Raw genomic sequence first — 13,568 nt, 5'->3', positions numbered from 1 at the left:
CAGTGCTGTGCACTGACTGCACTGTCCATACCTACGCCACTGGACCTAAGTATTATTAGTGGTTACATAACGTTTGCTATGCACTGTATCATGCGCTATAGAAGTGAAAGACCGTAATGTATTGGAAATATACCTCTCTCTCTCTGGTAGGGCCTACAGTACAATCAGTTTAAAAGTGTACTGTATAGGATAGTGGGGATTTAAACATTTTCCTAATGGTAATGTTCAAAATAAGTGTCAAGGAAAGTAAGTATGATTGTTGGAAAAAATGGTTAACAATTTATTTTGAATTCTCCCCCTGACCTTCGCCTGGGCGCAGTGGGCGAAGGTCTGGATCCGCGTCTAGTTAGCATGAATTGTGTAAGCCATGACCCATAGTATTTTGTTACGTTTGTTCACAGAGTGGGGTTCGTCCCAGCATAGGAATTTAAATTATTTTTACGTATGTAGGTGTGTCAGAAGGTGCACAAATGAATGGTGTAGTAGTGTGAGACAAGGGCGGTTTTGCCACTATTTTAAAAATGCCAATGCATATTAATGTTATAAGGCTACTCATTTATCTATTCTGGAACTGTTGTGTGCCCCCTCCCCCTTTTTTTTGGATCCGCCCCTGTGACAAGTATCAACAGTACAGTAATAATGACATCATACCAATTTTCTTCTGAAGTTCAAAACCCACTGTTTTTTTGTGGAAAGGATAACATTGAATAAGTTAGTATAATTTAAGATCATTATTTTTATGAATGTGGGTATGTTTGTTTGTTTATTTATTTATTTACTCTAAGATAGAGATGGCAGGCTAATAAAGGAAATTCCTATTCCCAATAGGATTCACTTACCATATACATTCAGAACAAATAGAACTTTATTATTTGTTAACCTAAATATCCATTAAATACGACTTGCTATACATAAGGCTATAGGCGTCTTCCCTGTCTTCCCCGGAACCGACTGGGGCTTTCTCCTGCCTCCCAGGCAAAGCTTGAGCAAATTGTTAGCTCAAAAAAAGAAATAATAGACATTTTAAAGTAATTCGTGTATAACTCGCACAGGTTGTTGTTCGCACAAGTGAATCTTCTTCCACTCGAACTAGCATCCGCTCGAAAAAAAAATTCCGCTCAAATTCGCTCGAATTGGCCTTCGCTCGAAGTGGCATCCGCTCGAATTGACTGGTTCCCAGGCTGGGACATGAAAGGTTGTTGTTTGTTGTTATTTCGCAATTCGCGACGTCATCAACGAGTACAATACATTCAATCCCGTAACATGATTGGTCTATTTTTTTCTAATTTGCATAATGAATTTTTCCAACAATTTTGTCTATTTAAAAAAAAGTGTGTAAGTTATGGAGATGGTAACAATCATAAATCGATTATAAATTTAATTATACATTTTTAGACACAAAATAAACCCTCTTGGCCCACGGCCCATTTTTTTTTGACACCATGACCATGCGTAATATTAACCTGCATTGTATATATACGAAGAATTTTTTCTAGTAGAATTAGAGTTGACTAACTGGTACTTGGTGTGGTACTAGGTTCGATTCCCACACACGAACCATTTTTTTTTTAAATTTTTTTTTTTTTTTGCTGGCGTAATTCCTAGACAGGATTGTTCATTCAATTCATATTGAAATTAGTGTTTTGATGATGATTTTTTTCTTTCATTCAATGAGAATTCATATATTTTATATGAGAAGAATCTAGGCTAATATTCAGCTTTCCGTTTACTGGATCCGCCACTGATTATTATAGCTCTGGAGTTGGAACGTGACCGAAGTCCGTTTTGGTATACCAAATATACCTCAGAATTGTCAACAATATGGTAGGCCTTTGCTGTCTTCATCTTGCTTGCTGCTGTAAATTTTTTCTTTATTTCTTAGAAACTACTGCACAGTGCTCATGTATGTGATCGTTTAAGTACTTTGTAAGCCTAGCCAAGTAGTTCTTTTAAGGTTGTTTTGAAAATGGATCTGGGCCTACCAAAATCTAGGCCTAGGCCTACGCACTCGCCCAGCTGCCCTCCTCTTCTTGCCGCCTCCGGCGAATGTTGTAAAGAAGGCTGCATCGCTTCTCTTGGTATTCCCTTGCTAGATATGATTGCAAATGTCACAGAAGCCTTCTTGAAAAGGTATTTCTTTTAATTTCTTTTGTTAGCTGTTAGCAAATCTAGAGGTAGAACAGTTTACACTATAAACCTAGGCCTATCAACAATTGTTTTCTAGCTCCATCATTTATTATTACAATTTAAAATATTTTCTTAATTTTATATTTCTCTTAATTTATTTATAAGGCACTAGGCCTAGTCTAGGGTAGGCACCTAGGGATCCAATCCTTCACTCAACATTTGCAACCTGTCTTACCTTTCCATTAAGGATACCATATTGTTTGATAGTACAGTACTTAAAATTATTGTTTTTTTAACATAATTTTTACACAGACCAGATAATGATGTGATGTTAGTCACAGGCGTCATTTCATATTTAAATGACCCTACATACATGTGTCTGTTGGGCCATTAATGATTTATAATCTTCCGTGTATTTGTGAATGATTGAATTATTGGTTAATTTATGTTCCAGATTTAGCCTGGAAGAGGACAATTCAATTCAAGCTGGTCCACAACAAGATGGAGTGTATGGGGCGCTACAGAAAGAATGTCAAGTAAGCTACAGTGCTGGGGGTTCAGCTCAAAACACCATCAGAATCGCTCAGGTCAGCTTCAGTCAAAGTTACTTATCTAAACAATAATATTTTTGCTCATGACAATCATTAAAATTTGATGCATTTTCTCAGCAACACTTCCTTTTTGAAACTGAAATAACCTGTATTAAAAGTAATAATAATAATTTATTAATAGGACCTATGTATTGCATTGGCAGACCGTCAAAGCAAGCAAGGTCTGCAGTGCATACCCTGGCAAAAACAAATTTTAAAAAAATATAGTAGTACAGTTTCTCCATTTTATTTAGCATTTCTTAGTCAGAATCTTCCATATAAACCTTAATTTTTCAAGTTGATTGCTACAGTTCATTGGAATACCAAAGTTTTTCAATGTTTGGCCTACTTTGGTATCTAGGATAAGTCACAGTCGGGCCTATCGCATCGTACTCTCAGCTGCTTAAAATTGAGTCAATGGGAGTCGGAGCATACCCTACAATGCTTAAATTTGCTATCCTAGATATGCCAATACCTAGCATACCCTGCAATTTACCCTACGGTCCGCCACTGATATATAGTTATTGCATTGCGTATTCCCTGTTTGTTATGATTGCAATAAGCCAACTATGAATGTACTGTAAATTTAATATTCTTACTTTTAAAAAATAAACTAATTTCAGAGATATATATATTTTCTTATTTTTAGCTTATGTTAAGAGTGCCAAGGGCTACAACTGTTTTTGGATGCATTGGAAAGGATCATTTTGGTGAAATATTGAAGGTCAAAGGTCAATCAGAAGGGGCAAAGGTTGTCTACCAAGAGCATGATGTGTTACCAAGTGGCAAGTGTGCAGTTTTCATTACCAAGCAAAACAGGTGCACCATTATTTTTTTGTTGTTTTTTAATGGCTGCCAAATTTGTTTATGCGATAAATTTCCTGCGACCCCTGTATATAGTTTGTAATCCATCATGATTGTTCATTTTGTTTCACCGTTTCAACAAGTGAGACGCCATGTGTCTTTTTTTTAGACGTGAAATGACAATGACACAGGGGTCCCAAGTCTCCCCCAGCTCTCAGTATTCTGCCGGAAATCGGGACTTCCACCCGCATTTCTGCAAGCAAACAAGAATCTGCCCCTGAAAATAACCCATCTCCCATGAATTCTTAATATTTGTATGTTTTCCCTTCTTTCTCATCAATGAAGTTATATGTGTCGAGAAAGCTCATTTAACCAGATCTTCCAGAAGTGACTTGAATTACAAAGTGAATGCACTAAGGTCCACCAACAAGTCACTCCTGAAAGTTAAGAAGTTCAAGAGGTCCTATGGAAGCCATGCTTGTGCTCCTTTTTTGTGGAATAGACTAGCAGCTGGCCTAAAAAGAATCTCAGTCTCAGTGGCATCCTTTAAGTCTGGACTTTAAAAAAACATTTACAGTATTAATATTAATAACCGGTCCAGTTGCGTATCTAGAAGTCTTGAAATGGGAGGGGGGTGGCTGATGGGGGAATGACAATGAAAAGGGAAGTTGATGATTAAGTAAGGTGATATGAGGTGATTTATATCTACTTGAGCATGATTATTTTGCTTCAAACATATTAAGGGTGCACCCCTGGATACTCCTCTGATATTTACAAAATTAGTTTACTTTTATGTAGCACTTTACACAGAAAATGTCTTGATATTAGTATAACATAAGTGTATTCTATATTTAAATATTTTTTCTATCTATACTATTCCCTCCATGACCTAATTGATTAATATTAATTAATTAATTAGTCTAGTGAAGATATTTTTGATATTCCTAGGTCTCTGTGTGCAGACTTCGGAGCAGCTAAGCATTACACTCTTGATCATCTTCAGAGAAATTGGAATTGCATCGAGAAAGCCAGCATTCTGTACTCGCCAGTAAGTTTACACTTCCGACAGGTCAAACTTTAGGCATGCTCTGTAAGGTTTTATGACTCAAAAAAATGTTTAATCAGACTTCGATAGAGTTGAGAATTATCCGGTTTTCGACAGACATACAAGTTTTTTGAAAGATGCTTGTGAAATTTAGAGTGGCGTTGAATGGCTTGGTTAAGATGCTTGCCTTCCAATCCCAGGGTTCTGGGTTCAGTTCCTGTCTCACGACTCAAACAACTCCACTTCCTAAGTCTCTTTATGAAACACAACTGGGCCCTGAGAGAGAACAGTAGATATCTAATGTACAGGATACCCAGTATAATGCAGAAAGAAATTTATTAAAGTTCACATTAAAAGAATTGGTCTCTAGATTGGGAAACTACAGTGGCACTTACTTCTACTACTACTACTACTACTTTATGTTAGCAAACAGGCACAACTATTTAAAAAAAAACCATAAATAGATTTCTATAAATAATAATTATAATCTATAAACATTATATCAGAAATAAGTCCATATAATATCCTAATTGTATTTTCAACCACTTTGGAAATTTTGTATTGAAAGAGCATTGTGCAGAAAAGAAAAAATAAATAAATGTTATTAAATATCATTTGTCAAATTTTTCTTTTTCAGGGATATGTTGTAGCTTCTTGTCCAGAGGCAGTGAGTGCTATAGCCCGTTTTGCATCGCAGAATGATAAATTATTTTGCCTGAATCTGTCAGCTCCCTATATATGTACCCAGTTCTCACAGTTTCTACAAAACCTTATGCCATATGTTGACATATGCTTTGGAAATTTAAAGGTAAGTGTGATATGATATACAAATAATGAATGTTTATGAGTGCAATGGGAGAATATTTTCATGAGTTGAAAGATTGACTGTTGTATTCAACAAGGCAGAGCTAGGCTAGAAATCCGTCAGCACATTTCGGAAAATATGGGCAAAATAACTAATGTCACATGGTACGTAATCAACGAATCAAATGACTGGGATCTATTTAGGTGCGTTATAAAAGTGGTTAGTGCAATGATTTAGTTTTGGACTCTCAAACCTGAGGTTCGCATTTCAATCTTCAATGTGAATTTCACTTGTGGCAATCTACTTATCCTGAATGTTTCTCCTCTCAAGAGTATTAATTGGGTACCTAGTAGATTAATTCTATGTTCAGGCCTGAATGATATGCCAACGCCGGGCGTATGTGAATCCAATTTGTAACTAGCGAGATGTCCAGACTGGGTGATTAACCTAACGCTAGCGTAAGTATTTGCGCGTAATATATAAGTTTGTAATCGTGGATATTATTTCCTGTTTTCATCGAGGCTTATTGTGATGGTTCATATCCTGACCGGGTTCAAAGTCATTGATGCATGACTGTCGTAACTCAGTGGTGTGTGCTAATCTGGTGGATTATTGTACGCCAATGATTGCGTGTTAATACTGGTGTTTGGTAAGCTGCGCACAAGTTCACTCCACTTGATTAATGTTACGCTAGCATAACTCTTTGCGTCTGAACATATCCACAAACACCATGCGCTGACTATTGTTGCAATTAACATTATAGTATGTTTCGTAGGCAAGCTAGGTACCAATTTCTTTTGGTTGTTGTGGTGTCACTTGTGAGGGTGCCTTCATATCAGCTCTTAAACAATCCGGAATGGGTCACCCTTGTTAAATATGGTTAAAATAGAAAAAAAACTCTTCCAGTGACTCGGGAAATAATATCATATGCACATAGGGGTCATGGCATGAGTGTGAATTTTAAAACTACCACTATTATTGTTAGTAAACCTGCATTGCAATGTAACCAAATTCTTCTGACCCTTGCCCCTTTTTGTACATATACTGTACCATAAGTTTTCTCCACTAATTTCATTTCGGCTGTTTTTTACAGAGGAATGTATATAGCAGCAGACTGGAACCCAAATAGTTAATTGTTCAATAATGAAAGTAGGAGCGTTGGGGATCATGGGACGCACTCAAATATCGACACTATCGTGTATAGCAGACTTCAGTTTTTGAGCATCTCTTCAGATGCACATTTAAATGATGCAGTTTGATATTGTTTTGGTTAAATTACCATTTTTCGCTCCTCAATAAGGTGTCATACCCTAAAAGGCTTATTGGTCTTCAGCCAATTGTAAGATAAGCCGCCACTGGGTATAGATTTTTAATTATATCATAGAATGAACACTTAATAAATAAGCTTATAAAATAAATATATGTCATTAGTCTGCATAAATAATTAGTCTTAAAGTGCTATTCTTGTATTTTTTTTATATTTTTTTTTTAGGAATTCTTAGCTTTTAGTGAGAATCAAGATATACAGGTGAGCAATATTGAATGAAAATAACTTTGTAATGGAAAGTATTTTTAAATATGGGGCAAAGCACTTACTGGATCTGAATGATTAATCAGTAAAACTCCTTTTGGAGCATCACACACCAATTGAGTCTCAGTCACTTGGGGTGCCAGGAAGGTGTATATTCTTGGGTATAAGAAGGCTTAAAATATATTACAATCGAAAAACAGGGTTCGTCATATATGTAACATACAAGTTTGTCTTATATGCATATCATCCATAACATGCAAATTTACTATTGAAATGAAGCTACTAAATGTTAGTATGGTCACCATGTATGCTTGACAAGCCAGAAATAAATGCCATACATGACGGTTGTGTTTTAATTTCTCAGTTTAGTTTTAATTAATGCTTTTTATATGCGGACACAATGAAATCCATGAACTTTACCAAGACTAGACATTTGATGGCGATTTGAGGGCTAAATGTAGGCTTGGTCCCATTTGATGTGAAATGGGGGTTGTTGCCTTATACGCCCAACATACAAAAATCGTCCAAAAATCTTTTCAAACTTGGGGGTCGTCTTATATGCGTATCGCCTTATACACAAGAATATACAGTAATAACTGCAAACTTGATTGATTAATTGATTCTTATATTGATTTTATCCGATTCAACTGTAAGATTCTTATTAAACTTTGTGAATTCAGTAATGTAATACATAATATTGAAATATTGAATTAAGTACGGATAACCTCACCATTGTGCAGTAGAACTTTGGGGGTAACCCCATTAAGGGGACACCCCTATTTAGAGACACATTATGCCACAAAATGAAGGAAATTAAGTCTTTTACCATTACGACCAACCCCAATTCAGGGTACACCCCTATTTAGGGGACACTTTTTTGTGGTGTCCCCTTAATAGGAGTTCTACTGTATAATAGTGTAAGGAAATGAATTAAAATCTTACATATTATTTACATTCTGTTTTCAAATAATTTTTTTCAGAAAGGCTCTGCTGCTAAACTCGCCCAAGCTATTGCCAGACTTCCAATGTTTAACTCAAGTAGAAATCGTACTGTTGTTATTACTCAGGGAGACCAACCAACAATACTAGCAACAGGTATGTGGATTAATAAGTACTGTTTTCCCATCAAAAGTGCATATTTATGAAAGTAGTTTCATGAATATTCATGACCTATAAATAAATATTCAGTAGTATTAATTATGTCTATTTATTCCAGTTTCTTTATATAGGCCTAGATGGATCATATGTACCACTTTTTTTAGAACAATCACAAATAATGGTTATTCATTATTTTTAGCCCAAAATAAATACATAATATTAGATGCAAAAGGTAGCTACTGAAACAAATGCTTTATGATCAGTTTGCTTTCACATAATAATATGGTATCTGTTTTGATTATTTTGACATATGTGACAATAATTAATAATACGACTTTATATATATACTGTATTTGACTTTCTCCTGACAAAGTAATACATTACAGAATAGATAATAATTCTGAGTGGAGTTGAATAGCTTGGTGGTTAAGATGCTTGCCTTCCAATCCCAGGGTCCTGGGTTCAATTCCTGTCAGTGTTGCAGAATTTTTTCTCACGACCATAACAACTCCACTCCCTAAGTTTCATATTGAGATTTAGTTTGTGTAAAGCATCATGTGTGTATGTTTGACTTGTGTAAGGGATTGTCACCTACAAGTAGGACAGTGATATATTCGCTATTGACAATCCCTGGCAAATGTATTGTGTGCCTAAGTAAAAAAAAAAATGATATAGTAATTTTGATTGTGGGTTAATTCCAGGTGACCTATTGAAGGAGTATCCCGTAATTGCAGTTACAAAGGAGAATATTAAAGACACATGCGGGGCTGGTGATGCATTTGTTGGAGGTAAGTTGGAATTAATAATTAAAGAGCAAAAGAAATGTGCTGTTACTCTCTGACTACAAACTTAAGTTTCTTGAAAATTAGGCGATTTATGCAGGGGATTCTAGAAGAGAATGCGATTTTATAATTAGTAAGTGTTTACATTATCTCCCTTTCTCATCCAGGTGTTTGAAACCAGCATTTTATGAATGATACAAAGAGTGTGTAAACCAAGGTATTCCTTTACATACCATCTTTATTATTGTTGAGAAGGGTTTTTGATGGATTTATTGTAAATGAGGCTCCGAAGGGAGGCGTTTATTCAAAGCGGACCATTTATTTGAATTAATATGGTAATTGAATGTAAAAATGATTTATCATTTTATAGGTTTCCTGTCTCAGGTTGTATTGGGTCAAAGTCTGGACCTGTGCATTAAATGTGGTCATTACGCTGCCAGTGTTGTCATTCAACAGACCGGCACGGTCATCCCAGACTATCAGAAATTTGTGGATGATTGGGAAATTATCAGGAGTAGTAGAGAATTGTAAGAAAAACATTCATTGTATTAATTATGGAGATGACATTCGCATTTACTTGTAAATCTAGGAGTGTGTTCAAATATTTGGCGGCACCAACCGTTGTGTCCAGAGTGACACGCAACGATCACTTTGTCGGAAAACACCGCTTTGAAGAAAAATAAAATTATTGTCAGAGAGTACCATTTCCAGGCATCTAGAGATGCCTATTTTTAAAATTCACTCCTACCTTGGATGGCTGAAATGGGTATGGTCTCTTGGATCCCTTGTTGGGCACCTTGAACCCCTTTGCCAGGGTGCCTCTGTTTAAATACCAATCTTATCAAATGTGTTCAACACTTTGAATTTGCAAATCATTTTGCTTGTATGTAATGTTTTATTAAATTATTGGTAAAAATATATTCAACAGCATGTCAAAAAGTTAACTCTATATTCAGCATATAGGGATGTAGTTACAGGGGAGTGCAGGGCCACTCAGCCTTAATTTTTTTTCCACCCAGTCTAAGGCTAACCTCATGGACCTCCATCTACCTTTATTAACCCCCTTGCCCCTTCTTAAATCCACTTTTATTATTTAGAGTTTACAAATTTTATCTCCCACCCACCATTAAAATGTCTACCACCTCATCCTTTTTTTTTCATAAGGCATACACCAACACCAGTGAACTGGACAACAATAATGAATAAAGAATATAGAAATATAAATATGTGAATAATTTTAATATAAACATTGTAAACATCTGTGTATTATTTTTATTTATTTTTATTTTTTTTTTGTAGGTGGAACTATAAACAAACTGATTCCGAAAAATCCTTACCATGAGATTGATAAAGAATGCATATGTTGAAATGGTATGTGCCATTTCTTATGATCCAGCCAGTGAATTTTTTTACAATGGGCTGTGGAAACATCATGTGAGCAGACACAGTGTGTAGGCATAGAAGTGGAGTGGTGGTGCAAATAGTAATGTGCCATTAATGGTCACATTGTGAGGTGATCACATGGTCCAGGGTGGTAGTATGGTTGTGGTGGATGCATGGTACCTGTTTACACATTCCTTGTGCTTGATTAGTAATGTGACAACATTTTACATAGGGAGCATACGAAGTCTTACAGTTACAGTAATATTCCTACAAAGTTACCATATTCTGAATTAACACTTTGCTAAAAAAAGTCAATACTATTGATAAACAGGTAAAGGTAGTCCCATATTCATTATTGAACGTAGTTGAATGAGCTGTTAGCCCATTGTACTAAGCCTCGGTATTGTGTGGTAGGGTGGCCAGTTCCTCTCCACGCCGCATTTTTTCATCCCCAATAGTGAAACACCATGTACCAATTTATACTCCTGGGTAGAGAGAGACAAACGTAGATAAAGTGCCTTGCCCAAGGACACATGCGACTTGCACAGCGAGAGTTCCGAGCCCCTGACCTCAAGGTTGGGAGTCCAAGGCACAACCGATGCACCAACCGCTTCTACAGTGGAGTAGTAAAAATATGTATACGTTTACATTGTTACATCTCGCTAGAAACTAATAAGTCCGTCACTGCAAGGTGTCAGATGTTACATGTATGTCCTGCAGGAAAATCCAAAAATTTGCTTTCTGTTTCAACTTGCTAAAACTAAACTATGCTGCCTCCCCCACCCCCTGTTATTCTTACATGGATGCAAATTTATGCTTACTAACTTCTTTCTACCACAAGATGTGTGTAACATTTTGTCTTGGTAAATCATGTTCAAGTAGAAGGTGCCTTTCTTTCCAACACAACAATCAACTTTTATGGTCATTCCAATTAATATTATTGTTTTGGATTGTATTAATTTCTGTGCAACATGATCTCTGTGATTTATAAATTACTTAAATAGTGCTCAAAACCTTTTACCTTCTTTTTTGTTATACATAAAATTAAAATGATTTATTTTTGTTATCAGTATTTATATTTTTGATATAATAGTTATTGCAGATTAAGATTAATGTTTATTATCAATATTTATTGATAACGTAGTTTCAATATTAAAATTAGAAAAAAATGGACAGGGAATTGTAACGAGTGAATTATTTGTTATAATTGTAAGTTGGGAGATATATTCAGTTTGCTGCCCACTATAACAACTCTATGTTTTGTGTGCTTGCTCTCTGCCCATGCACTCAGTTAATTACATTGCTACAACTATCTACTGTATTCTTCATACAAATGCCTGCTCTGGGTTTCTGTACTGTTTGTCATGTTTTTTAAAAATGGCGATTTTGGTGGCAGATACATGGCTGCAAAAGATGTGCTCTCCTAATACCTCCTCCTCCCCCCACCCGCCATGGCAACAGAATAAGATTCTTAACTAAATATGAAATTAAACAGGCCTGATATATAAGAAATGATCTGTTTATTTCCTTAACAGCAAATAGTAATTATACTCACCCCATTATAAAATTTAGAAAATGGAATTTCCAGTCATAAGACAAAAAAGAAACTTCCCCACAGGATTTGAACCCAGGACTATGGTTCTACAAGGCAAGAATATTTATGAATCTGAAGCTCCACAGCATATTATTATGGACTGGCCTGGTGTCACAGGGATTTTACTGAGTTCTGGGTTAATATTCTTGCCTTGTGAATTCAGCTACTTGGCTTAAATCCTTAAATTTGTTCCTTGGTAGGACCCTGAATGCAAATAAATGTTAACTTGAGAGAGAATAGGGGAAGCAGAAGCAGTTAGTGATTGTTCAAGTTAAAGGTCTAAACCAAGGAACAGTGAAATCTAAACCAACCTCCTTACTAACCCATTTACTCAATAATGTAAGTCCTACAGAGCCAGAATTGCCATTGTGTGTGTTTGTGGAGGGGGAAGGGGAGGGTGGTGGGTGCGACAGTGCAAGTATAGACTAGCTGCGGTATGAGGGTCGCCTTGAACCTCCTGCAGTATGGTCAGCTTGACCATTGTAGAGGTTCCGAGGGCCCAAATACTGGCCTAACGATAGATTACACATTAATATGTAAAAGTTTAAGATTTAAAAAATATTTATAACATAAAAAACTAATTTTACATTCAGAACATTGTGTACCATTATCGATTTTGGGTGGGGGCATCTCACCCCTAATTAAAGGGCCTGCAAGCTGCCCTATTCTCAGAAATGGTTTTCAGGGTGTCGTTTGAGAATAGAACTTCATTAAATACATCAGATGTCTACTTTGGCGAAATGGAGCAAAATATGCTAGCATTTTTCTAACAATCGAATATCATTGCACTTCACCAATAAAAAAAAAAGGAGGCTAAAATACCATGTGGTTCACTGATTGTATTTAAGATAATAAAATACCATGCACACTCTGAACAGACTGAATGTTGCAATGTTGATTTAACATTTCGTTGTTTATTAAAACATCATTAGGAATTCCTAATGATATTCTAATAAAGAACGAAATATTAATCGATATGGCCATTATGAATAAATTAAATCAAAACAAAGAATGTCTGTTTTATCAACGAATTTTTTTTCATTCAAACGTGGGAAGAACTTTACAATATCAACAATGACTTACCACGCAGTGAAGAAAATTAATTTCAAAACTCCACTGGACTCTGAATGTTATAATAGCCTTGGAATTATGAACTTTTCCAATTTAATATCAGCATTTAAGTGTCAACATAAATATTGTTCAGAAAAATTAATCACCTGTTTCAATACAATAAATATCATGTTTGTTTGAATTCAATATTAATGATTGAAAAGGGCCTACAGCTGTTTTCCGATCTAATACATACGATTAAAAGCATAAGAGCTTCAAAATTTTAACGATGTTCATTTTCGATTACAATTTGTAACTCCAGTCGGGAGCTTTTTAGTCTGGCAAAAGTAAAGGGATACTACTCGTAAATTCAGGACCTTTCTATGCGTAACCTACTTCAAACGCACGCATGTCGGGGGCCGATAAATTGATAGTTTGATTGATAATTGATCCATTCATTGTTGCAAAGGGATAGAGTAGGCCTAATAGTAATATCACTCTTTCCTTATAATGGAGTTTGATATAGAAGAAAGGGTAATGTATTTTTTTATTATGCACCCCAGCACTGAAGACATTTATGAAACATAAATTGCTGAGACTGTCCAGATGCTAATTGACCCATCGTCCTTGAGATTATGACATCTGTCATCAAGAAATGAAGAAATGTTAAACAGCTTCGCATGAATGACATTTATCTTAATCCGACCTGACATTCCAAGACGTGCAACTGTATCTATCAAATGTTTTATATATATATAT

General features: G+C 35.6%; 1 protein-coding gene across 2 annotated transcripts; it reads left to right on the top strand.

Moving 5' to 3' along the window:
* The first annotated feature begins 1,747 nt into the window (after positions 1-1,747).
* Positions 1,748-11,248, top strand: LOC117103627 (adenosine kinase-like). Of its 2 annotated transcripts, none has more exons than XM_033244216.1 (10): positions 1,748-2,130; positions 2,582-2,714; positions 3,367-3,536; positions 4,470-4,569; positions 5,204-5,374; positions 6,864-6,899; positions 7,883-7,997; positions 8,702-8,788; positions 9,153-9,309; positions 10,082-11,248. In XM_033244216.1, exons 1-10 carry the CDS (start codon positions 1,967-1,969, stop codon positions 10,122-10,124), a joined length of 1,176 nt encoding a protein of 391 aa, XP_033100107.1. In that variant the 5' UTR covers positions 1,748-1,966; the 3' UTR covers positions 10,125-11,248. The 2 variants fall into 2 exon arrangements, with proteins under 2 accessions (XP_033100107.1, XP_033100106.1); XM_033244215.1 differs by having other exon boundaries at positions 7,883-8,000; positions 8,699-8,788.
* The last annotated feature ends 2,320 nt before the right edge of the window (positions 11,249-13,568 follow it).

This window comes from Anneissia japonica, unplaced genomic scaffold (genome assembly GCF_011630105.1).
Source record: "Anneissia japonica isolate Jap-2015-1 unplaced genomic scaffold, ASM1163010v1 scaffold287895_len483588_cov180, whole genome shotgun sequence".
Lineage (NCBI taxonomy): Eukaryota > Metazoa > Echinodermata > Crinoidea > Comatulida > Comatulidae > Anneissia > Anneissia japonica.
The sequence above is the reverse complement of the archived record's forward strand: the minus strand, read 5'-3'. Positions and strand labels throughout refer to the sequence as shown.

What these genes read in the sequence shown, in the direction of transcription:
- LOC117103627 (XM_033244215.1), top strand. Translation starts at nt 1,967, where the DNA reads ATGGATCTGGGCCTACCAAAATCTAGGCCTAGGCCTACGCACTCGCCC. An exon ending in ACAGAAGCCTTCTTGAAAAG is followed by an intron (nt 2,131 to 2,581) that starts GTATTTCTTTTA and finishes TTTATGTTCCAG; the next exon opens with ATTTAGCCTGGAAGAGGACA. An exon ending in ATCAGGAGTAGTAGAGAATT is followed by an intron (nt 9,310 to 10,081) that starts GTAAGAAAAACA and finishes TTTTTTTTGTAG; the next exon opens with GTGGAACTATAAACAAACTG.